Source organism: Lissotriton helveticus, chromosome 2_1 (genome assembly GCF_964261635.1).
Source record: "Lissotriton helveticus chromosome 2_1, aLisHel1.1, whole genome shotgun sequence".
NCBI classification, from domain to species: domain Eukaryota; kingdom Metazoa; phylum Chordata; class Amphibia; order Caudata; family Salamandridae; genus Lissotriton; species Lissotriton helveticus.
In genome coordinates this window covers 1,542,348,209-1,542,374,947 of record NC_136059.1, presented here as the reverse complement: position 1 = coordinate 1,542,374,947, position 26,739 = coordinate 1,542,348,209, and the positions used below count along the sequence as shown (strand labels likewise).

Genomic DNA, 26,739 nt, shown 5'->3' with positions numbered 1-26,739 from the left:
ATATCCTTTAACTAGACTGCTCGTAATTCTATCAGGTCAATGATTCTCCTCCCACAATTTTCCTGTTATCAAAGTTCAACCATCTCTCACCAGGCACCAGGAGGTTATGAAACTTATTCGCATATTGTCCTTTCTGTTAAATCAAATATCAAGATTTGAGCCTCTTTTGCCACAAATCTTAATAAACTCACATGTAATATGACAGGAGTGTCCAATGTAGATGTCGAATGACGTAACCTGTGTCAGATTGTCATGATGACTACTAACTATGCAAATGAGTTCAGTTTGGGTCCAAAGAATTTACAACATTCTTATTTGAATATCCTTCAATTCTGGCATAGATCTGGTTTTCCTGGACCTACTGTGGTACGGTTCATTCTTTCTCAGTAAAACTGTGTGTTTGTTGGACAACATAAACATCAAAACAGTGCCAGACTGATTCTACGCACACCAATCAGGATATGCTGGCCTTAGTCCTGCTAGCTCACAGTGCACCACCTGTACCCCTAACCTGGCATGGTAACAGGTGGAATGTGCAACCTCAGTACATGGCAACCCTGACTCCCCAAGGAAATCCTAGAAACAAATCTAGAACCCTTTTTGTTTGATAACATCTAGAACCCTTTCGTTTTTTACTCATGCATAGCCAAAGAGATCCACAAAAATCCACAACATGGCATTTCAATATTTATTGAAGCAGTATGATTCTTGTGTAAAATATGTGCGCTGCAATTATTAATAGAAGGAAACAGAAAAAGTGTAATTAGCATTACAAGAATTGTAACAAACATAAACAATTCAACCATTGTGCTGTTACATAGGATATATGCTCGCCTATGAGTACTTTTGTGCTCATACCTAGCGCTACCTAACCTTGTGTGTCTAGGGTGCGTGAATTTGCCAGAATCTCTGTAGGGTGATCTAACTCCCCCGTTACCTGTGGGTAAGTGTCATCAGCAAGCCCGTCTTGTTGGAGAGCTGGGTAGCATCCCTCGCAGGAGGTAAACAGGAATCAGCAGGTTGGAATTCCGCCATGGAGCGGCTTCAGCAGTTTCAGCTAAATGCTCCTCTGTCTAGGGAGTGACGTTGTTTATATAATAAACATCACCGACGTGATCATGTTGAAGCCCCAATCAGGCTGCAATTGTTGATTCTTTTGTGATAGCACTGTCGTTGAGCGGACAATAACAAACAACATCATTTTGTGCAGTGAACTTTGTCCGTGTATAGAATGTGCAAGGCACTCGATGATATGCCTATGAAGAAGTGTAAATGTAGGCAAAGCCATTTCATTGAATATTATCCTGCACAGGCATGCAAGCAAATGTGTGTCAAATGTCAGGTTTTAAGAAAAGATGGCAACTTTAAATTGTGAGCATGTTAAATGGTGGTGTACCTACTCTGGCCTAATGTGACCACATGACACTATGTGGTACAATCCATCTCTAAGAAAACTCAATGACGGCCTGACCTAAAAAATTAAACATGCTTGGGCAGATGTGAGCAGGTTGATGGATATGCAGTAGCAACAGTGACTTTTATTCCTGAGAGAATGCCTCTTACAGTACCTAATTATAATTATGTTTTTAATTGATGCAGAGCCCATCATGCCATTGCCAAATGCTGGGTTGCTGAAAACCATTGTTTCCTGGTCATACTTCCATCTTATCATTCTTTCTTCCACAACCCTACTACACACAATCTAGCTAGAAATATAGCATGTCACAACAAACCTGGTGCAAAACAATGCACAAACTCACTGTAAATACGGCATATTGGTTGCATGTAGAGGATCTGTGTACTCATTGTGGTAGTGAACAAAAGCAAAACTGACGAAGAATGGAAGGGTGTAGGACGTCAGGCAATACGTGTTTGTCATTTCCACCAGCCTACCGCTATTCGAGCAGGATGCACTGATTCGAGTGAGAGGGTTCATTTTGTTTCAGGTGCGTCAGTTAGCCAGAAGGTACAAGAGTTAGTGATTTGTTGTGCATTGTGGAACCAGACTGGAAAGGAGTCAGTGGAAGAAGGGGGTGAAGTCGTGGCCAATTGGTCTAAATTACCTGTGCATGCAGTGAAGCAGGATAGGTGAAAGCAGCAGGAGGCAGAGCAGGCGCCAACTCCGCTGGGTACAGGGGGTAGGGCGCCCACACTTCTGGGCTACTGGAATAGAGTGCAGGCACTGTGAGCTCATCTGCAAGGAAAAGAACACAGACAGTTAGTGACTGCAAAAAAGAATGCTCAATTACATATCTGCAGTAGTGCAAAACTGCCATTTGTATGGACACCGCAGAGGTTCTCTGCTCATCAAGCAACTATTGACCTGATTTAGACCCCGGCGGATGGCCCAGTTTTTCAGGGCAGCAGAAGTCTTTTCCTCCACCACCCTGGCCAGACTGCAGCTGGGCAGTTTTGGAGATCATTCCCAGCCCTGCGATTAACTCTGTGCCTTCATAGGAGCCGCCACTATAGCGGCTCTTATGAAGACACTGAAAGTTTGGTGTGTGGCTGCCATCTTTTAGGCAGATTTGCGGCAAGTTTTTTTTTTTTTTTTAGAAAGAAACTCCTAAAAGCAGGAGTTTTTTTCTGAAAAACAAAAAAACTAGTTGTCCCGACACCCTGGAAGTTTTCTCTCAGGTTGTAGGAGGTTATTATTTTATTTGGTATGTGTGACAACCAGGTTTTACCTAGAAGTAGCAGAATAATAACACCAGACCGCCAGGTCTAAATAGGGTGGGTGGTCTGATGCCCTTACACCAACTGTCTTTACTTGGCTGGGCCGTCGAAGTAAGTTTTCCAACGACAAAGTCAGCTAGGGCACTGCCATCAGAAAACGAACAACTTATAAATGAGAGGTCAGGCAGAGAGTTTGGCAGGCAGGATACTTCATCACGTTTGTGACTGACGACCCAGTCTGCCAAACCCAAAATGAAGCCCTATGACACATAAAAAAAACTTTCTGTGACTGTGAACATTGCAAAATCACCCCATTGCTATTGTTCTCAAAAGGGATGAGGGATCTAACTTTTAGGTATTTGTTGGTGCCGGTCTTTGATGCCTGGCAAAAAGGAGAACCAGGTTATAATGTAATTGACACATAGTCAGCATAAGGTTCACATTTTCTGTTTGTATCATCAGAAAGAAGCACATCTTGCAAGGGGAGTTATTCTAGCATTATGAAACTGCATTTGGCTTTAATTACACATGTTAATGGGCAATGGAAGGTGATTGATGAAGAACAATTGTGGCCATGATCCATACCAGTATAACATTACCACTAAAAATATCTTTCAATAAGATACAAAAAATCATGGTTGGCCCCAGCCCAACACACAATCATCCCATACTTGAGTATTAAATATTTAAAAATAAATATTTAACAAATTTTCATTTTTAGTATCAGGGTTTGTGAGAGTAGACAGCAACGTTCAAAACAGCTTGATAAACTACAATTGAGAAGTCTGTGGCTTGCTTAGCCCATGCTGCCTTATGTAACTTGGATTATATTAGCTACAGGGCACACTATTGCAGCCGGTGCCATGGTGCACCTTTATTTGTGGGAGCCTGTCGTAGACTGGGATAGTACACTCAATTGCGGATAAAAACAAGCATTGCCAAAACCAATAAATTTTGCCAATGGAAGATCTATTGGGTTTATCAATGTTTTTATGACGGCTGAAACAAAAAAAGTGCGATGACACAGCCAGCGCTGACCGCGTAATAGTGTTTTTTTCTTTAAGCCATATTGCACAGCAGCCTGCAAAGCTGTGCAATATGTCTAAAAAAGTGTGGGGGCAGGCAAGCAAAATGAGTGAGGTGTGGGGGGGGACAAAAACAACAGACATTGGGCTCAGGAAAGCAACGCCAGAGAGGTGTATGGGAGGAGAGAGGGAGCAGCAACAGACAGTCAGAGAAGATGTGGGGGAAACCAACACAAGGGAGCTGTGGAGGAGGGAGGAGCAACAACAGACAGAGTGAATAGAGCAGGTGGGGAGGAAATCGGACAGTGCCATGCATTCTTAAGAGTGTATGGCAAACAGTTTTTTAAAAAGTAACTGGAGGAATACATGAGGAGAGGAGTTGGCCTAACGGCTAGAGCGGTCGACTTAGAATCTGGGGAACTGGGTTCAAGTCTCGGCAATGATGATGAACATCCTGTGATTCTGGGCAAATCACGTAATCTCCCCGTGCCCAACAAAAATGAATGTGTCCTCATATAATGCAACTGGTGCTATGTAAAGCGCTCTGATATCCGATTCGGGTCAAGTTTACGCTATTTAAAACTCTGGAAAAAAAATGGCCAGTGGAAAGAGACCGGCAGTGGACAGGAAGCTGTGATAGGTCCATGCTCCACATCAGGGACAGAAGGTACAGGAGAAAGCAGGAAGAAGCATGCAGCTGGGAGAAAGCAGGCGAGACCAATAAGATACAAGTAAATGAGAGTGATGTGTAAGCCAACCTTTTATACGTATTGGTAAGTAATAGGTGGGCTCTCAGCCTGTTTTATAATTAAAAGATTTGGCAGCTATGCATGCTGCTGTTTCAGGCAAAACCTACTAAGCTCTCCCCAGCATAGATGCAAACGTTGACAGTTTATGGCAGCGTGGATGAAAGAGTACGAACGACAGAGCTATGGATTAAATGTTGTTAGGCAGTAGCCCGCATTAATCTCTCCGCCACCTGACTTCAAAACGTAACAATTATTGGACAACTCCATACACTGTGAAGCAAGGGGGGTACAGGTACATGGCATTTATGGCACCTATTGCTCCTGTTGTGATTAATCTTATGTATTCTTGCTCGAGTCATGTGTGTACGGTGGACCACATGGAAGGAAGTCAGTTTAACCCTTGTATTCTTTGAGAACAAGATGTTTGCAAACTTTTGAGCACTTTCTGGCAGGTATATCAGTATGTCTGTGCCATAATTAGTCTTCCACGTATTCCTCGTGGCCAGTAGAGGGAGTGGTGTGTCATATCTTATAGCCATATGCATAGTGCATTCATCTCACTCTTCCCTCATTTCCAAAATGCTAAAAGCAGATGGCATATGAAAGAATACAAGTGCATCAGGGAAGGTTGACCATATATCTTTGGTTGCTTTGAGTAGTCTAGTCTATTGTAGATAATAAGGAAGGCCTGTTCCACATCTCAAGGCTAAAAGCCAGAAATCCAAATATGTAGGATTACTACTACATTTGGCATAGATAGATTAGGGTCAAGGTAATAAAGTAGGAATATTGGTGGTGTAGGTAGGTAAGACTGTGGTGGTGTATGGTGAAGCTTAGTTGGTGGGTGATGGTGTTTATGTGGTTGTATGGTGTAGATGAAGTGGTGTAGGAAATGTTTGGAGGTGCAGAGTGAGGTATAAGTGAGGGTAGTTGTGTACGGTGTATGCCATGGTGTGAGTGGTGGTATAGTGTGTATGTGTGCTTGGCAAGTGATGTAGAACATATGTGAAAATGCAGGTGAACAGTGATGGTGTAGACCATGGTGTGGACAGGGCCGGACTGGGAAGGCAAAGCAACCCTGGCAATAAAGTCGACCGGCCCCGGTGGGGAGGGGGCTCGTGAGAAACACTGCTGCTGCTGCAAAACTGGCCCCCTGTAACAAAAATTGCCCCCACTCTTACGGCTGACTGAGAAAAACCCTGGTGCCTGCTACGGCCAGTCTGGCCCTCGTGTGGATGATAGACGGTGAGGTGAGCAATATTCCAAATGTGTATTGTTTTTCCTCAAATGTCAGATAGCTATCATTCACCAATAAATCTCCCTTCATAGTCAATTATTAACAAAAATGAATCCCTCATTTATTATGGTATTGAAGAGTAATACTATTCCAATACAATTCAATAAAGTTCCTTAGTTTTCTTTTTATTCCACTTATCACTTACTATGTCCTCCGAATGAGTCTATCAGATTTCATTGCTCTGTTAATGACCTTCCATAGCATTTGTTTCACACAAACACCATCATTGACTACTGTCAGTACTGATCGTTTCATGTTTTGGCAGTCCATATGGCTTCAGAACATTCTGGCATGTTCACAGTGTTTGTTGCACTAACCCAGCTGATACGCGTTTCGCAGTCTTCCGCTTTATCAAGACTACATTATTCAATGCACGCATTTCTGAATTTGCTTTTCACTAAATTATTGTTTTTCAAAGCTTTAAAAAGCCCATGAAGCGGCTTCTCACCAAATTACTTCCAACTTCCAACTAATACATCAGGAAAATGTGGCGTTCTTGTTACCATTTCCATTCAACCCAAGATAAGGCCATTCCTCCTTTGATCACGGTGCACGTCTTTATTTGAAGGTATGGCCATATCTTGTGCTTAATAAGAATGGTAATGAGAACACCAAAATCCTCCAATGTATAATTTGTCGAGAAGCCGTTTTATGAGCTTTCCTGCGATTCAAATTTACAGTGATTATTTGTGCTTGCGGTTTCCGGTGGAGGGCAACAGCATTTTTTAGGGCTGGGACTTATTTTTCCTCATCAGACTTTGACCCAGAGCAAGAGAGAGAAAGGCAGAAAAGAGAGGAAGAAGGAATAAGAATAAAGGAATAACACTATGACAAAGTGAGAGAGGGATGAAAAAGAACATGCAAGAGTAAGATAAAGAGAAAGAAAGTGGACGATGGTGGAAGAGAAAGGCACGAGGTAGAGTCCTAAAAATTCTTTGGGCACTAGCGCCTACTTTTATTTTTATGAGCTATGCCACATTGTATGTGGTTTTCCATTGGCTAACTGCATGCTGCTCCAGTCTTTTGATCCCAGTCACCCCATATCAACTCCTGGACTAAAAGGCAATATCTATTTAAAATTGCTGCCTCTGCACCTGAAGGTAACAGGCGCGTGAGACCGCTCGAAGGAACAGCTCGAGTGTGTCAAGGGTTAGTTTGGATGGTGAGTCTGCCGCCTCCCCAGTGTCAGTGTTTCCATTGTTGAAGTCTATTTTAATAGATGTGCTCTCCGGCTCTCTGAAGTTCAACATGGCAGGCTCGGGCTGCCTTATAAGAGCATAAAACGGGCAAAATCTCTCCTCCATCTTGCTGGCTCGAGACGTGTCTCCAATTGGGGAATTCGTGACTGGCCCGATTCTCTTTTATGTCTTTTTGGACCAGAGTCAGTACGAAAACGTATTTCCCTCCAGGCGCGTCTGGCACGCTCGCGGCGTCCCCGTGCCACCCACGTGCTTGCCGCACGTCCAGGTTTTCGGAGCACGTAGAGCGAAGGCGGAACAAACGCACGCCATTGTTGCATTGTTCTTTCCAGAGATTTAAAAATAAAAGAGTCTGTTAATGTGCCAATTTGAAAAGTTAAATCTTGAAGTGAGGACACACAGCTGTGGCTGTCAGAAGTGAACTCTACGAGTTTAAAAAGTGTAGCATATGTGTTTTAAAGAACTGTAGATACACTGCTTATGGCTAAGAGTTAGTCTTGGTTCTTTCTACCTTTTGTGACAGGACGACGGGGGCCGGATTCGGTTTTGTGCAAGTGATCAAACGTTATCACAGATACAAGTATACAACACTTAGGATTTTATATATTCAAAAGCAGGATTTAGAGTTTAGGGAAACCCTGTTTCACAATCCTAGGTGAAAAGTCAGAAATCCGCATACGTAGGATTACACCTACATTTGGCATAGATAGATTAGGATGAAGGTTATAGTGTAGGAATATTAGTGGACAGTGGTGTAGGTAGGTAAGAACGTCTTGGTGCGGCTTAGCTGGTGGGTGGTGGTGATTTAGGGGTTTGCATGGTGTAGATGGTGTGGTGCAGGGTGTGGTGTAATTAAGGGTGTAGGTAATTGTGTATGGTGTAGGCAGTAGTTTGGGTGGTGGTATAGGGTGTATGTGAGGTTCGCAAGTGATGTAGAACATATGTGGAAATGCAGATGAACAGTGATGGTATAGACCATGGTGTGGATGTAGGAGGTGGTGTAGGTGGCAGTGCAGAGTGTAGGGTTAAGGCAGCCGAGTAGAGGGAAAGTGGTGGTGTGTACGTTGGTGTGGATGTAGGACATGGTATAGGTGATAGTGTGGGAGAAGGAGTTGGTGAAAGAGAAATGTGTAATTGGTGGTGTAAGGTACAGAGCACAGGTCTCCAACCTTTTCTGTAGTGCAAGCTACTTCTGACCAGTGAAAATAAGCTACTACTGAAAGCCAAGCAACTCATACATTGTTACCAGACCCCCCCCTCATTTCAAGCTTATTTGACTTTAAGCCTAATGTCCTTAGAGCCAAATACTATGGGTTCAGCAAAATACTTTGACTAGGGGCACTGTGACATGGCTGCCATGTGTGTCAGTAAGAGCGATGGGATTAATGTGTATGGGTGACTGAGAGCCTTTGGTTTATATACTTGTGGCACAGGACATACCTTTCGCCTTATGTGGCACTGTTACATGTATAACACAAAGATACAACCATTTTTTTAAATGGTAAACATAAAGTGCAGAAAAATGTTATGCAAAAATGTTTGGAATATGGAACATTTTTCAGCACTTTTGATTTCTCCCATATAAAAGAAATAGCTGTATTTTTCAGTTATAAATATGGCACCGTTTCTGCTAGCCACTGGGAGCAAGATGCCTGCAGTGTGTGAATGCACCACTTTGAAATGGGAGAAAATTAAAATGAAGAGTTAACTTAAAGTTTATATGGCTTACATAAAATTCACACTTTGAATTTTCTCCCATGTCGAAGTGTCACATTTACAGACAACAGGCATCTTGCTCCCAGTGGACATATTTATAACATACAAATTCAGACATTTTGGTTTAAATAGGAGGAATTTTAAGTGAAGAAACATGAGTTATAAAATATTAAATATAATGGCTTAATTGAAAGTGGAGCTGCTCATGCTGCTGTTTATTTTTAGCATTATTTTCCATTTTGGACACAACAGGTGCATGAAACTAGTGCTAAATGCCAAGAGTACATTGGAAGAAAATACAACCCCCGAGCACATTTTGCGCACACAAGCAGCTGCTTGCGCTGCTATTTGTGTTCTGTTGCATTTAGCACTATTTCTTAGTGCAAAATGCACCCTTGCATTCATTATAGAAATAGAGCTAAATGCAGGATTACTCTTCTTGCGTAATTCCGCAGATTTATTAGGTAATTCCAAGTGATAACGTTATATGGAATTAAGCGAGTTAAGCCTACCCCAAGTAATTAGTAGTGTGGGTACATAAAGGAGTGTAGGTAGTGGCAGGAGAGACTGAGTGGGAGGAAACATACTGTGGTGTAGGTGATGATGTAAGAGGAGTAGGGTGTATATGTTGTAGATTATAGGTGGTGTCAGGTTGAGAGTTCAGGAGGCAGCATAGTTGTATATAAAGTCTTATACAGTGGGAATGGTGGTGAAGGGTTGTGGAGTAGTAAGTTGGTGGTGATATAAGGTTAGCATAGTAGTGAAGAATATAGATAGTTGTGCATGCTCTTAGGTGAGGTGTAAGTGGTGGTGTAGGACATCGTTTGAGAACAGGCTGAATATGCATGTGGCAGTTACTATAGAGAAAGGTGTAGGGTGAGTGTTAGTTTTGTAGAGGTTTAATGGGTGGTATGCTGAGCGTAGGTAGTGTACAGGATGTTGTTGAATGTAACAAGTAGGTGGTGGTGTAAGATCTACGTTAGTAATGAAGTTGCTGGAGTAGTGTATAGGTCATGCATAGGTGGGAATAGTGGAGATGTGGAGAATGAAGAGCATTTGGTGTAGGTAGTTTGCAGGTGAATCAGGGAGTATGTGATAATGAACTCTGTAAGTGAAGAGTATGTCTGTGGTGTGGGTGGCCTACATTGTAGGTGATATAAACTGTAGGTGGTGGCCTAGTGAGTAGTTGATGGTGTTGTTGTCAGATGAATGTGATGATGCAAGGTGTAGGAGAGTTGTATAGTTCATATATATATATATGTGGATATAGAATTAGTTGTGTATATAGCAGATTTGATACAGTCAATAGGTGTTGGCAAGGTGGTGATGTTGATATGGCGGTACTGCAGAGTGCAGATGGTGGTTTACAATGGGAACGTAGGTGTAGCGTACAAATGGCAGTGTAGGGTGAACATTGTATGTGGTGGTACTGCATGCAAAAGTAGTTGTTTAAGGTGTATGGTATACATAATGTGAGGATAGGGTAATGGTAATGGTAATGTGGGGTGGCTCTATGTGTGGTCTTGTTGTGAATAGCAGGTTACTGTAAGTGGTGTATATTTAAAGTGCTGGTTGACTAGGTATAGGGTGGTGAGTATGGTGTAGGCTTTGTTGTTGTAGAGTTTGGAGTAGTGCAGTTGTATGATGGTAGTGCAGGTTATGGTATTGACTGGAGGCTTGATAGCTGTGGGGTGTGGATAGTGGTATGGAGTATAGAGGATTAGGTGGAATGGGTGCAGGGTGTAGGTAGGTGCTGTTGCTAGTGTAAGGTGTTTTTGTAGGGCAAAGTAGTCTGGGCATTGGCTTTAGGGCAGAGTAGATGTATGGTGGCGGTAAGGGTATTGGGGTAGGCGTAGGTGGTGATATAGCTGTAAGGGGGTACTATGTTGTAGGTGATGGTATAAGTTCACTGTCCGACTATCTTTTGTCTTTCATCTTCTGAAGCATATAGGTGGATGTATTAGGGATAGGTGGTGAATGTGTAAGCTGGTGCTGCAGGTGAGCTCCCCCTTTCTAAAGCTGGCATACGTCCAGATAGGGCCAAATCCAATCAACATGTTCACACCCTGTGCAATCGGATGCACAGCAATGGACACTGTTTTGTTAACTTCTAGGCCATTCCTATAATGCCAGAACAAAAGTTTTCCTATTTAGGCACCATAAACACATAGAAGATTTGATCGCACCAAAATAGTGATAGTAATGCATGATACATCACCTAATATTTCCTATGAAAACGCCAAAATAGCATCGTCTTCAATGCTTCCTAATGTGTCTTTATTACAAATAGTCAAGTGTTCAAAAATCAATTATTCATGTCCATGTACAATGCATCCTAATAAAGCAGAGGTGTGGTGATCACTGAGAATTATATTCAGGACTGACGCATCAGTCAACACATAAAGCAAAACAGTAATGTACGATAAATATTAGCCAGGTTTATTATTGAAGCGGACTAGCCAAAATGTAGTAATTTCTATTTACCGAAGTCTTACCTTATTTGTAATTATTGAGGCTCAAATGTTGAGTGTCCTTTTTTCTGATGAGAGGTACAATGAACCTTTGGTAGGTCAGTCAAAGTGGATTCTATGCCAGATGTACTATTGTTCTTGTCACAAAAATGGCCACAAATTCTGACTAGATTTCTTGCAACCAGAAACTTATTTTGTGCACCAACCTATGTACTAATAGGTCAGTTTTCAAAAAAAGGAATGGGAGCGGGCCACAGACAACCCACCCAATCAATACTCATTGTCTTATTCCGAATGATCACTTTCAGAGATCCACTGAACCACTTCTTACCCTCCCTGAAACATTTTAAACATTTTGTTTTTTTTTACAGAGTTTTATATAACGCGAACTTGACCCAAATCGGGTATGAGAGTGCTTTACATAGCACCAGTTGCATTACATGAGGACACAATCATTTTTGTTAGGCACGGGGAGATTAAGTGATTTGCCCAGAATCACAGGATATTCAGCTGTCATTGCCGAGACTCGAACCCAGTTCCCAGATTCGAGGGCGACAGCCCTAGCTGTTAGGCCAACTCCTCTCCCTAATTTACCCGAATACACAAATGCTGAGGGGTCAAATGGGACCACTTCCATTTTGGGAAGGAGTGACCACCTCAACTTAGGAGTCTGTAACTTTTCAATGGTTTGCAACAGGAAATACGGTTGAAAACTATTGATACATCTGATACCAATTCTGTATTTGGAAGCTGCATGTTTAGGTAGGAATGCCCAAAAGATGCCCATTCGAAATACCAAATTGTTAATCAGTCGCAATCCAATTGTAGGAGCTGGTAAAACTTTACTGACTGCTAAATTAAGTGTGGTGCAAGGGCATTTTTTTGTGGTTGCAATCGCCAAATTGGTGTATTTGCAATCTCAAGAAACCTTCATACATTGGGCACGTAGAATTTAGTCAACAAGAAAAATCTGTCTCAAGATAATATTTGTCAACACAATTTTTGTCCAGCCACTGAAGGCCAAGGGGCCGATTAGGATGGCGGACGGATCGCCACCGCCATGCAGGCAGTGGCGATCCGTCCGCCCTCCGTCACCGTCCACCAGCAATTTACCCCCCGCCATATTACTATGGCGGGGGGGACCGCGGCGGACGGAAAGACCGTCCGCCGCTTACTACGGCGGAAAAAGTCTAATATGGTGGCGGTGTCTATCAGACACCGCCAGCCATATTAGGATGGGCTTCGGGGTATGCCTTTCCGTGGTGGACGGAAAGTCATACGGTCTTTGCTTTGGGGGCACGTTGCGGGCCCCCAGGGTGAAGGGGGGTGGGGGGTGCACATGGGGGTACCTATGGTACCCCCCAGCATTTCAATGTACAACATGACAGGCACCGCGCAGTGCCTGTCATGATGTGCATTGAAATGTACAACGTGCATTTTTAGCATTGCGGCGGGCGGTGCTGAGAGCACCGCCCGCCACAATGTTAAAAATGCTGGATGCGCCCGCCACTGTGGCAGGCGCACCATAATTGCTATGGTGGGACTGCCTCACACGTGGCGGACGGTCCCGTTTCCACCGGGATGGCGGACGGACATAGTACGTCCGCCATCCTAATGGACCCCCTAGTGCAGACTGTTCATATCTTCAATGCTTGTATGTGCAAAAACATAGTGGCAAAGTAATTGAAGTACTCATCACTGAAACACTCGTAACTATTAGTTATTAAATTCATGTGAACACGATGAAGTGATGATCAATGACGGTAGATGCATGCTACATGTGGGTGTGGTTCATGAGCACATCACCACTCCCGATGTAACTGCCCAAATGTCAGCATTGAGCAAAGGAAACCTCGAAAATATAGGAAGCCATTCAGTGGTGTTGCCCTTAATTTTAGCATGACCACAGCCTTTTGTTGATGCTGCTCTGCATGGGAAAAAGGAGTGATTGACAATGAGGAACAACACTGGTGCATAGTTAAAAAAAAAAGCATAATCATGAGTACGAGCACACTAGTAATTAAGCAATGCCCATTTATACATTGTGATACTGCGGCAATCTCAGAATGATGACATATATTGCGCATACATCATGACTCAGCACCCAGTTTGTTTTTCTTTAAATTTACTGTTCCAAGATGTCAGATGCCCATCTTGGAGTGGTAAACTAAAAAACGTTTAAAATGAGGCAAAGTGCATTTGCTTTTATTAATATCAGACCTAAAAAATCAGTACTCTGGCGCTAAAGAGGAATACTTGTCATCTAATCAAACGGATGGTAAAACATATGTGCTCCAGGGCAGGAACAGACATAAGAAGAGGAAGGAAATCCCATTGTAAGTAGTGGTATTGTCTAAACAGCTAAACACTATCTGTAGGTAAGACCTAAAAAGGCACAGGGCAATGTGGTGCTCTCATTAATCTTGAGGGCACTCTGCACCACAGGGGTAATTGGGCTCCACATTATGCCTCTCTATGCTCTATGGGAAAGATCAAGAGCAGTGGTGGCCTGACCATCTTAAACCCGCTCCGTCACCGAAAAAGACGGTAAAGAACTTAGGCGTTTGGTTCGACACCGGCCTAACCTTCGAGAAACAGACAAAAGCTGTTGCTTCGGTTTGCTTTGGACTTCTGAGAGGCTTAAGACCTTTGCTTGGTCTTTTTCCATCTGAAGTGCGCCAAACCATCTTGCAAGCCTCCATACTGGCGAGGCTTGATTACGAGAATGCCTTGTATCTAGGCGCTAATAGAGCAAGTATTAAGCGCCTCCAGAGAGTCCAGAATGCGGCAGCCCGCATGTTAGTAGCGCTGCCAAAAATTTGCCATTCATTAACTTTACACTTAAATCTACAAATAACACATTAGTCAAAGATAAGTAGCTTAAAAAATGCCTACAAAGATCTCTAAAACGTCTCTAAAATTATATAGATTCATTGACTAAATTGTATTAATTTCATCCATTCCATCAGAAAACATGAACTATCATGTTCCAGATAAATGATCCTCGAGCCAAGTTATGGGAAACAATTTACAGGATTTTGTCAAACAAGCGAAGAATTATCTTCGATGAAACACAGTCGGGAGCCACCACCTTAGGCCCAATGAGCAAGTCACTAGAAGCATCTGTATTTCCTTGTCTGAAGGCGTTCTGGCGGTACCATAGGTTTCCTTTGTGTGGATCACTGGTCTCCATGTGCACTATATAGTCATGTTTATTTCCCATGCGCGTTTTGATCAGTAAAAGTAAAGTCCACATTTGTAAAGCGCTCAATCACCCGTAAGGGTCTCTAGGCGCTGGGGGCCGTCAGGAAGATTAAGCAAGCTATTGCCCAGAGTCACATGGTGCTGGGCTAACCTGCCGCCGGCGCTGGGGATCGAACCGTGATGGAGTAGTTTCTGTCCTGTAACTCCAGTTCTGTAGTAGGGGTATCTCTGTTATAGTCATAATCTAGTGAATAGTCCCGCCCATGTGCGTGGACCCCGGAGCAATCAAAAATAATCTCTTACAGTGTCAAAAAATGCAGAAAATGCATAGACACTTAAGAGAGAATTTAAAGACAGATAATGCAGCCAAAAAGGCTACACTGTCCAGTACTTCAACTAGAAATTCCACCATAAAATCCACAAAACAGCAAAGCCTGTACAGATTTCCCTTGCTTAACAGCAAAATCCCTCAGGAATGATAGAGAGAAGAACCTGGACAGACAAGCCCCATAGGCTGCCATTATGTGGCTTAATTAGGATACTGTGCCTTTAAGGAACCTTCCAGAACCTTCTCTCAGTATCCCAGAATGCATAGCAGGTCCAACTTAGCCTCAGTTCTTTTCGAAGGCGTAGAAAACGCCAGACCTGTAGCATTATGATCAAGAACAACACTCCACCGGGGAGGCGGGAGGGCGCTTATGACTATAACAGAGATACCCCTACTACAGAACTGGAGTTACAGGACAGAAACTACTCCTTCTGTAGTAGGGGATCTCTGTGTATAGTCATAATCTAGTGAATAGAATGGCAAGCCCATCCCCACACCAAGCGGCGGTGGAGAATAAAATAACGCCACTACTGTGCGAACAGATTCCGCAGCGAAGCCTGCCCAACCTGAGCGTCTGCCCTGGCATCAGTGTCCAGGCAGTAATGCTTAGCAAAGGTATGGACCGACTTCCAAGTGGCCGCCTTGCAGATCTCTGCAATGGGAACATTACGGAGCATAGCTGTCGTAGCAGCCTTGCCCCTGGTGGAATGAGCCTTAGGTTTGCCCCCTAAGGTCTTATTAGCTTTGCAGTAACACAACTGAATGCAGGACACAATCCACCTAATGATGGACTGTTTAGAGGTAGCAAGACCCGTCCTGACTGAGCCATAATTGATGAACAATTGGTCTGACCTACGAATATCTTTAGTCTTATCAAGATAAAACTTCAGCACCCTCCGCACATCCAGGGAATGTAAAGACCTTTCCGCCGGAGATGAAGGATTCTGAAAGAACGTAGGCAAAGTGATAGTCTGATTGATATGAAAATCAGAAACAACCTTGGGAAGAAACTTAGGGTGAGTACGCATAACAACTTTAGCATTATGAAATACAGTATAAGGTTCTTGGCAACACAATGCCTGAATCTCACTCACCCTGCGGGCCGATGTAATGGCCACGAGGAACGCCGCCTTCCAGGACAGGTGCTGCAACGAAGCCTTATGAATGGGTTCAAAAGGCTCCTTCATCAATCTGGACAGCACCACATTCAAGTCCCATGAAGGCGAAGGAAGCCTGACAGGAGGGAACACTCTCTTCAAGCCTTCCAAAAAATCTTTGATCACAGGGATCTGGAAAAAGGAAGTCTGTGAAGGCCCTTTCCTGTAGGCAGTCAAAGCAGCCAGATGAACCTTAATGGAATGGACATTAAGGCCCGACTGCGCCAGATGAAGCAGATATGGAAGGATGACATCTTCCTTGCATGACGTAGGGTCATAGTTCTTAGACTTGCACCAGATGCAAAACCTCTTCCACTTGTAAGCATAGGAAGTCCTAGTGGAAGGTCGCTTAGCCTCCTTCAGTATGCCCATACAATCCTCTGGGAGATTCAGATGGCCATATTGCACTATTTCAGGAGCCATGCCGCCAAACTCAAAGACGAGAGGTTGGGGTGCACCATCCGCCCCCCGAACTTCGTGAGAAGGTCCGGCCTGCACGGCAGCTTCATGTGAGGAAGGAGAGATCGGTGAAGTAGGTCCGTGAACCACCACTGTCTGGGCCATTCCGGGGCAATCAGAATCACCCTCGCCCTGGATTGAGACAGCTTGATGAGAACCGCCGGAATCAGGGGAATTGGTGGAAAAGCGTACAGAAAGCTGTTCGACCAGTTGATCCATAACGCGTTCCCCAGCGTCCCTGGCTGGTAGTACCTGGAGGCGAAGCCTCGGCATTTGCTGTTTTCGGCGGTGGCAAACCGATCTACGTCTGGAGTTCCCCACCTTGCGAAGACTTCTCCTAGTACTTAGTCGTTTATGACCCATTCGTGGTTTTCCTGCACGATTCTGCTCAGTTCGTCTGCCTGAACATTCTGCACACCTGGCAGATGGGTGGCCGTTATCGACAGTCCTCGAGCCAGAAGCCAGTGCCAGATCGCCTGCGCCTCCTGCGACAGAGTGCGCGATCTCGAGCCCCCCTGCTTGTTGAGGTAATACATCGTTGTCGTGTTGTCCGTCTGAACAAGCAGAGAGTTGGTCTGAAAGGACGGATGAAAGGCCTTCAGTGCCAAGTGAACAGCTCTCAGTTCCAGGAAATTGATGTGGTACGTGGACTCCGTCGGGGACCACGTCCCTTGAATTTGCAGGTCTCCGGAATGCGCCCCCCAACCTTGGAGAGACGCATCCGTCACGATGGTCTGTGTGGGAATGTCCTTGTGGAAGGGAACGCCTCTGAGGAGATTCTCCTTCGAGCACCACCACTTCAGAGACTGAAGAGCATGTAGAGACAGTCGTATCCTGTCGTCCCAAGAACCTCTCCTCTGGTCCCACTGATCCTCCAAGCACTCCTGCAGAGGTCTCATCTGTAGCCGTGCGTGAGGAGCGAGAAAGATGCAAGAGGCCATCGATCCCAGTAGAGAAGACACCGTCCTCACAGTCGTAGATGGAGTTTTCATGAGAGCCTGAGCCTTCCGAACGAGTGATAAACGTCGCTCTTCCGAAGGAGACACGCTTGCTGACAGCGTATTGATGGAGGCCCCCAAGTACTGGATGCACTGTACCGGAATCGGGACCGACTTGGACATGTTGATGTGCAACCCCAGCTTGTTCAAGAGAACGCACGTCTTCTGGAAGTGTGCTTGAGCTTCCGAGAAGGAGGAGGCTTTGATCAACCAATCGTCCAGGTACGGGTAGACAAACACCTTGTTCTTCCTCAGGTGTGCCGCTACCACTGCCATACATTTTGAGAATGTCCTGGGTGCAGACTTCAGTCCGAAGGGTAGCACCGTGTATTGATAATGATTGGTGCCGACTTGAAAGCGCAGAAATTTCCTGTGTTTGCATGCAATGGGCACGTGGAAGTATGCGTCCTGTAGATCTATGGCACACATCCAGTCTCCTCGTTGCAGCTGAGGGTAGATCTGATGCAACGACAGCATGCGAAACTTTTCTCTGCGAATCCACTTGTTTGCCTGCCGCAAATCCAGAATGGGCCTGAACTCGTTTCTGTCCTTCTTGCGGACAAGAAAGAACCGAGAGTACAGACCTCTTCCTCTTTGAGACAGAGGTACGTCTTCGATCGCCCTTTTCCTTAGCAGAATGTCCGCCTCCGTCTGAAGCTCGCGCAGTTGATACTGCGAGCTGACGGGAGGAATCGATGGAGGAGGGCTGGTGAAACGTAGACTGTATCCATTGCAAACAATATTCAGCACCCACTTGTCCTGAGTAATTTTTCTCCACTCTGCCAGAAAAAATTGAACGCTTCCCCCCACCGGAGCGGGTAACGGACGAGGGGGAAGTAACAGCTCAGGGACGGGACCCGGCCGGGCCCTTGGTCGCGGTAGAGGACTGTTGACGACCTCTACCACCCTGTCGCTTCTGGAAGGGCCGCCTGTACTGCTGCTGCTGCTGCTGCTGTTGATGTTGTCCAGCAGACTGCCCCCTTCCACGACCCTGTGACCCAAACCGACGTTGGTACTGTCGGAAGGGTTTCTTTTCCTTGGGCTTCTCCAAGCCCACTGCCGTCAGGGTCTCCGCTTCGGCCTTCATCCTGGCCATCTCATCATCCGCGTGTTTCCCGAAGAGGGTATCTCCGGAAAACGGGAGATTCGCCACGCGTTGCTGTGCTTCCGGTTTCAATGACGTCAACCTGAGCCAAGCGTGGCGTCTCTGGTGAATCCCGTGGCAATATCCGTGCGCGGACAGCAATGATATGTCCGCTGCGGCGCCGATGGCCTGATTAGAGACCAGCATCCCCTCCTTGACGATCTCCACAAAGTCCTCCTTGCGGTCTCGAGGGACAAGGTCTGCGAACTGCTCCATCGAGTCCCACAGGGACCTGTCGTAACGTCCCAGCAAAGCCGAGTCACTGGCAGCCTTCATGGACGAGGCGGATGTCCCACACGCCTTGCGACCAGCAGAATCGATCCAACGGCTCTCCTTGTCCGGAGGCACCGTGGACGCAGGGGAGGTGGCATGAAGCTTCCGTGCAGCGGTCACGATGACCGAATCCGGTACCGGGTCCTTCCTCAAGAAGGCTGGGTCTGAGTCCGGAGCCCTGTACTTTTTTAGGATCCTGGAAGGTACAGACTTCACCGTTGCCGGCGTCAGGAATAGCTGTTCGGCGGGCTCAAGGAGCCCCGGCACCAGAGGTAACAGGGGGCGAGACAAGTGCCTTTTGTGTAAAGTCTCAAATATCACCGAGGTAGAAGCCGTAGGTGCTTCAACCTCAATGCCCAACTTCGCCGCTCCACGCAGGAGAACCTCCTGAAATGTGCTTATATCGTCTATCGGAGACACCCTAGTCTCCGGCGAATCGGACAGCGTGGGCGAGTAGGAACGGGTCCCAGATGGAGAACGTGACCTGGACCGACGTCTCTTGTGATGACGCCTGGATCGTGAGGAAGATCCACGGCCACTCCTTGATCTGTCCCGTCTCCCCGAGCGAGACCTCGACCTCTTGGGCCTTGGACGCTCCTTCGGCCTCCCAGGGTCAGGAGTCCTAGGCTTCTTAGGAGTCTTCTTCGGAGGCGTCGGAAACTTAGGCATCGACACCGCCCTCGGTGGGACCGGGGGTGGAGGAGCAACCGGACGCGGGTTCTGCGGAGCCGGCTTCGGAGGTGGGGTAGGGGCCTTCGGAGGCGGACCCTTCGGCACAGCAGGCCGCGAAGGAGGTGTAGAAGGCTTCATCGGAGTATCCACCCCGGAATGCGCCGTTCCCGGCGAGCCACCATCTCTTCCGGAGCGTGGGGAGCCCCCCACAGTCCTGGGCCTGTCCTTAGGACCTCCAGACGTTGAAGACCGGTGTCCAGACGACGACCGATGTCCCCTCGACGTCGAACGGTCCTTCGGCGTCGACCGAATCACACTTCTCGACGTCGAACCGTGTCTCCGTCTCGACGTCGACCCCGACCAGATCGACGAGCCACGAAACCTCGACGACGGGCGATGGTGCCTCGACGGCGACCTCGACTTCTTCGCCGGCCTCGACGTCGACTTCTTGGATCGCTTCGACGTCGACCCTTTGGACCTTCTCGACGTCGACCTCTCTGACCTTCTCGACGTCGATCTCCTTGACCGTCTCGACGTCGGTCTTTTGGAATGCTTCGACGTCGACCTCTTCGGCGCCGGAGACGCCTTCCGCCTCGACGGCGACCTCGACGACGAGGATCCCCTCGACGACGATGTCCTCGACGGCGAACGGCGGTGTCGCCTCGACGGCGAGCGCCGACGCCGGGCCCTCCGATGTCGACCACTCGACGCCGACAGCGACGACGAGGATATCGACACCGGCTTCGACGGCGGCCGGAACACGTTCCTCGACGTCGACGGGCGACGTTTTCTCGACCCAGAGCCCTGGGGAGACCTGAAACTGGCCGTTGACCGTCCCCTCGACGTCGTGGTCAGCGCAACTGACCCAGACGGAGACCTTGGGCGAGGGCTGGTCTTCCTGCCCCTGGGGAGCCCCCCAGAGGCCTCAGCATGGGTAGAAGGAGCCCCTCCTGACCCACCTCGTGCCTTCAACTTTCTCTCCTCAAGTCCCTGAAGCCTGATCTTCTTCCTCTCCTTCAGGGTCCTTCCAGAGAAGCTTCTGCAGATCACACACTCCTCAGGAATGTGGGAAGAGGGAAGGCAGAGAATACAGACCTCATGGGAGTCTGACCTGGCCTTCTTTCTTGAGCACTCAGGGCATTTGTCGAATAATGCAGGCATTATGGACAAAAAAGAGCGCAGAAACACAGAAAGAAAGTCACCAAAGTACTTTAAAAGTACCAAAAATCGAAATCAGTGTAAAACACTAACAAAAACCCTTGAAAAGGGAGAGCTCAATGCTCCAGGGTCCTGCTTGCAGGAGCCGGAAAAAAGAACTGAGGCTAAGTTGGACCTGCTATGCATTCTGGGATACTGAGAGAAGGTTCTGGAAGGTTCCTTAAAGGCACAGTATCCTAATTAAGCCACATAATGGCAGCCTATGGGGCTTGTCTGTCCAGGTTCTTCTCTCTATCATTCCTGAGGGATTTTGCTGTTAAGCAAGGGAAATCTGTACAGGCTTTGCTGTTTTGTGGATTTTATGGTGGAATTTCTAGTTGAAGTACTGGACAGTGTAGCCTTTTTGGCTGCATTATCTGTCTTTAAATTCTCTCTTAAGTGTCTATGCATTTTCTGCATTTTTTGACACTGTAAGAGATTATTTTTGATTGCTCCGGGGTCCACGCACATGGGCGGGACTATTCACTAGATTATGACTATACACAGAGATCCCCTACTACAGAACCCCAGATTCCAGCGTCAGTCGCCCTGGCCGCGGCGCCACACCTCTCCCATAGTGACTTAAGCTGCCCCTCACTTATGAGAGCAAACCAGTCTAGCCTTGCTTGTGTTACCGTTTGAGAAGGCATGTATCCTAGCAGTTTGGACTAGGACCACGGCTGATTTGACATATGGTTGGTTCCCTTCTGTAATAGTAAAGATGAGGTAGATATGGTAGCCTGGTGAATGCCAATAGTAACTACGAGTGGTTCTCCTTAATTCAAAAATGTTCATACACAACTTTTTTGCGGAGTTCTTCTTCCTGGACATCCTCGCTAAACACTGGTACAGAGCCCTATACAAAACCTCAAAAATAAAATAAAAACATGATCAAATGGCAGCAAAAAAAATCAGGCTGGAGACCAAAACAGTTGCGTTTTCCATAATAATACATTTACGTAGAATCTTCCAAGAAGCATTGAGGGAGATGATCCAGAGTTATTTGTCATTTGTACCTCCCTTGTTGAAGATCTTCTTCAATACACTATCTGACTTTCACATCGCCCAAAGAACAACTACGAAAATGAACACAATCCAAAAATCATAGAATACGCTTTAACTACATTCTCCAGTTCTCATGAATTGTATTTATTTTCCCTTAAGAAAAATGTTATCCCTTTGCACTTTTCCTAGGATTTTGCCAAATTTCCGCTCAAGAGACATCATGGACAGTTTTGCGTTAAACTAAAGCCCTACACAAATGGCACTTTAAGTAGCTTGCCCTCCAAGAGCCACATTATGGCAAGACAAAAGGAACCATGCATGTCCATATGGTGGTTGTACGGCTTTACAACGCGTGCTTTTACACCGCGTGCCGTTACAACGTGGTTTTTTCAACGCAAGTCGTTACCACGACTTGCGTTGGAGGGGGTGCGGACTTAGGAATTTTTTAATTTACTATTCCAACACCAGCCTACGTACAGTAGGAAAGGTGTTGGATATTAAATTAAAAAATTCGTTGTCCTGCAGCGCCCTCCAGCGCAAGTCGTGGTAACGACTTGCGTTGAAAAAACCGCGTTGTAACGGCACGCGGTGTAACAGCCACGTCGTAAAGGCTGTTCCCCCATATGGTCCCTATTGCGATATGAGCTGATGAAGCAACAGTACATTGTGCATTGGATGGACCCTCTGTTGCAAGATGGCGTGCCGCAGACAAACAATGGAGTTGCCTCCTACATCAAGAATGCACCAGCTAGGGAAATCCTAGTAACTGTTTTTTCAGTCTTCTTTAAGTATTTCAACAACATGAAGTACTGAAGGTACTGAGGGTTAAGATGACAGTCAAATAATAGTCTCGGTCAACAGGCGAAGGTATTGAATCCGTAAGTGAAATGCAAATACATTCTAGGACCCTGAACCGCGTTCACTACCGTGGATCACTCTACCCTCATATCTACCTTTCTCACTCTAGAGTTCTCCTAGTTTTTAGGCCAAATGTATCTTTCTAACATTGCTCATTGCTTTCACTCCAAACTCCATTACCAGCTGGTGTCTCCCCTTTTCTCCAGCTATATTTAATCTCTTGATACTGTTATATCGTTCTATGCTTTCTTGCATCCTCTCTATGCAGATGAGATCCATTTTCTTCTTCTCCTATCCAAAGTCTGACCCGTCTGAGTATCACAGCCCTCTGTTATCATATAGTGAACCCTTCTGACAGGTTAATGATCTATTTCCTTGCTAAAATAGTTTCTACAGCTCTTACAGAACCTATATGATTCCCCCCACACCTTTAACTTGACGCCATTCACTAAAATCCTTAGCATACTTTTTCAAAACTAATGTGTGCCTAGAGTCTGTCATAACAACCATACCTTTAGCTACTAGATACCAAAGAATGAATGTGAGAAGTTGGCCTGATGTGCAGTGCTCACTATTCTAGTGATCACTATATATCAGTCCAAACAACCCTTATTGATGATTGGTTGTAAGTCAACCTTATAGACCAGCTATCCTAGTAGCATGGATACGAGCAGTCTAAGGCTAAGACTCTAGAGGGCGTGTTAAGCCAGCTGTTTTACCATCACATTACCCCTTGAACACCCAGTGAAAGGACACCACACAAGTGTTATGAAAATAAACAATGTATTTATTAGAATCACAACAACCCTGTACTCTTTATGAGGACAGGGTGCTAAGCACACAACAAAACTCTTACGAAAATACTTTTAAGTTAGCACGTTACACAAATGCCCGAGGGGCACGAAAAACCATATACTTTCAAAGTGGAATGCGAATTACTAGCAGGTAAGTAACGATTCTCAGAGGCTTTGGGATCGCTAGGACTGGACTACTGAACCTTTAGATTACTAGCAGGAGGCCTAGGGAACTCGGGTGCAGAGTGTGCACTCTCACGCGGGATGCGGGACAAAGTCTATGGAAGCTAGAATTCACAAAGTTAGTGTTCACGGGCGAACCCGACCTGGTAGGGAGAAAACGACAGTGGATCCTGACCCTTGGATAGTGAGGCTATGCTGGGACACCGGAGTGCCGAAGTTACCTAGCCCAGGGGCTGCAGCTGCATAGGTCTGAAAAGACGTCGGGGATCTCGTTGCCGGACCAGGAGCCTGGAAGGAAGAGGTTGCTGGCAGGCGACCAGTGAAGGAAAGTTCGATGGATCCAAGCCTGGATCAAGGAAGAAGAAACCTGAAAGCAGAGGGGACCAAGTTCTTGAATCACTAGCCAGTGATTAAGGGGGCACCAGGATGGCACCGGGCGAAGTCACCGCAGTCAGGTGAGTGGGCGCTGCTGGGCTCTGCAGTCTCTCGGACCAGGAGGCGTTGTCGGCGACCAGGATGGAGGTGCGAGCTGTCCCACGGAGGATGAAGTCGTTGGTGTCGAAGTTACCCAGGATTGGGCAACAAGCCTTGGCTAATTCAAGCCCACGCGGTGGACTCAAAATGGCGTCTTGACTGGACCAGGAGGGTCCGGGGTGCTCCTCTTCTGGGAGGGAGCAAGGGCCAGTCTGGAGCAACCAGACCAGCAGCAGAAATGTCGTCGGGCGTCGTCAGGGAGGCCACAAGCCAACGGGCTAGTAGCCAAACAACGCGGTGAGCAGCGGAAAGCAGAAGGGCCCCACGCAGATCGTGGAGATGCTGGGGGGCTGCTCTTCGGTGCTGGAGCTGCTCAGGGTGGGGGCTTCTCGGACCCCAAAGCACTCACCAGGAATTCACTCGGCGGGCTTGCTGGAAAGAAGTCGTGCAGTCTTGCAGATGGCCGGTCCCTTGAGGTCTCGTCGCACCCACGGTTCTCAGCTGGGCTGTAGAGGTGGGTAGAGGTCAGAGGTGCCAGGGAAGCCGGTTCTCGTCGAGCTGGACAGTCGGATTCCGGAGGAAGGACTTGCAGCAGACCGCAGTGTTCTTTAGATGGTGCCTGCGGATGCAGGGTGACTACTCCTTAGTCACAAGGGAGAAATCTTAGGAAGAAGTCTTGAGTTCCTTTCGTGGAAAGTAGTTTCAGGATTCAAAGATGATCTGATTTGGAAGGGGGCCAGTCTCTACCTTTATCCTGTAAAAAGGGGCTGGCACGCGACTAAGTCCTGCCCTATGGGTGGGACTAGGAGGGGGGTGGTTACACCCACTTCCTTGGCGGGCTTTTCCCCAGCACAGGGTCTGGAGTGACCCTGGAACTGGTTCCAGCCAGCCTATGCACAATGAGCACCGGGGTGCCACGTGCAGTCACCTTCCTCTAAAGCCCTGCCTACCTACAATACACAAAACCCTGTCTGGGACGGTGCTGGCACCGCCCCTGGCAGGAAACCCTTTGTCCTTATCTCCTGCTCTGGGAGGACTCCCAGCAGCAGGAGGGCAGACTTGTGTCTCGGTGGCAGCATCCATTTTGTGGATGCTAAGGCTCTGTCTGACTTTAACCGGGGTTAGGGGTTACATACATGTCGTGTCCCTCTAGAAGGGTGGAATGCTAACCCCGTCGCCAGAATTGGCGAGGGGTTAGTATTCCAATTCGTATGACACCTTACTCGACATGTTTTGATAAAGCGATACCAGAGTTGGCACATAACCGCGAGGATTATAATGCACTTAAGAGTATATGGTATGCGATATCATGGAAACGGCTAAGGGATGGATCCCGAAAGCCGCAGACAGGCTCAGCTCATGCCAGAGCACCATCTCACACGATTCCAAGCACTCTGCCTTCAGGATTGTTAAGGCCTGCCATAGGAGTGACTGATAGGAGATCTGTGTGTCCATTTTAGGGTTAGATATAGGTATACTATATCTAAAGCAAAGGGTGAGTACACCACCTTGCCCCAGCTGTCGTGCAGCCAGTTGTGTCAGATTTGGATGGCCAGCCAGGGGTGGCATAATACATGCTGCAGCCCCTGGTAGGCCCTGGGTACACCTATGCCCTGGGTACCTAAGGTACACTGTACAGGGACTGATAAGGTGGCTCAGTATCCAATTTAGATATGTACCTAAGGTACATGGAATCCATTTTACAGAGAGAGCAGTGGGCCTGAGGTCCTGAATAGCAGGGCCTCAGGTCAACTAAGTCAGAAAACCAGCAAAACACCAGGCAAAAAGTTGGGGGCAACCATAGTCAGGGATCAACCTTCCTACATAACCCCCCCCCCAAACGAAAGGAGATAAGGCTATCCTTGTCCAGGTAAGCCTATATTGCCTAAGTGGCCATTTAAGGAAGTACCAGCACTGGCATGGTTACCCCCTATGTCATGGTCCACTAAGCAATCCCTCACCCTAAGGGTGTCTGAGGGTCTCCACCATAGGGAATCTCTACCTGTGGTGTGTTTTGTCAAAGAAAAAGGCTGGTGCTGAAATGGAGTACTGAAGTGAGGCTCCACTAACTTTGGGCTCAGCTTCCTCCAATCATTATCCACCATAGAGGCCTTTCTTTCCAAGACTGAGTTGTTTTGGGCTCTCAGGGTCAACCTCTGGCTACCTACAGCTGGAGGTTGGGTCCCTCTGTTTGGCTTACTGGAGGGACAGTTCAGGTCTGGGGCCCTCAGGTCCCAAGTTTGGCTGTGCCCAACAGTGTCCATCTGTGGGAGGTCCCTAACTAATTTTAAGGGGGATCCCTCAGGAGTGTGTCTTATTTTCACTTGGCTAGGTCTACTAGCTTCAGTGCCCTTAATCTGCTGATTGGGAAATTCTTTTGGACAGGGGGCCCCTTGGGGTCCAACACTGGCCTCCCTGACCTCTACAGCCCTGGGCTGACTGAGGCAGGGTAGAGAGGGGCAGGTTACCTGCTCCAGACTGGGTCCCACCTTGGAAGGGTCCACTGACATCAGGGGTTCTGCCAGGCTAGGCCTGACTACCTCTGTGGCAGTTTCTTCACAAGGGGTCAGATCAGTTCCCTGAGGAGGCTGATCCTTTCCTAAAGTCTGGTGGGAGGGAGATTTCTCTTCCTCCTCAATACTCTCTGTCTGAGTGGAGTGATCCATAGTTTCAGGCTTCACAACACTGTCATCTGTCTGAGTTTGAGCTGTGGCCATCACAACTCTCCCAACCTTTTCAGGAGGGGGCTCAGTTTGGGTGTGGGCTGTGACCATCACAGCCTTGACAACCTGTTCTGGGAAGGAAGTTGTCTGAGATTGGGTTGTGACTGGCACAACCCTCCTGACCTGTTCAGGGAGGA

The 26,739-nt window shown here is 46.9% G+C and overlaps 1 protein-coding gene across 2 annotated transcripts in view; it reads right to left on the bottom strand.

Annotated features, from left to right (window-relative positions):
- RBPMS (RNA binding protein, mRNA processing factor) overlaps nt 1-26,739 on the bottom strand; it is a 701,414-nt gene that overhangs the window by 196,196 nt on the left and 478,479 nt on the right. Inside the window, exon 6 of one of the 2 annotated variants that reach the window (XM_078676496.1) lies at nt 2,064-2,194. The exons of the other annotated variant lie outside the window; for it this stretch is intronic. Coding sequence (XP_078532622.1) covers nt 2,064-2,194 — 131 coding nt within the window. The remainder of the gene's footprint in view (nt 1-2,063; nt 2,195-26,739) is intronic. 2 annotated transcript variants of the gene reach the window in all.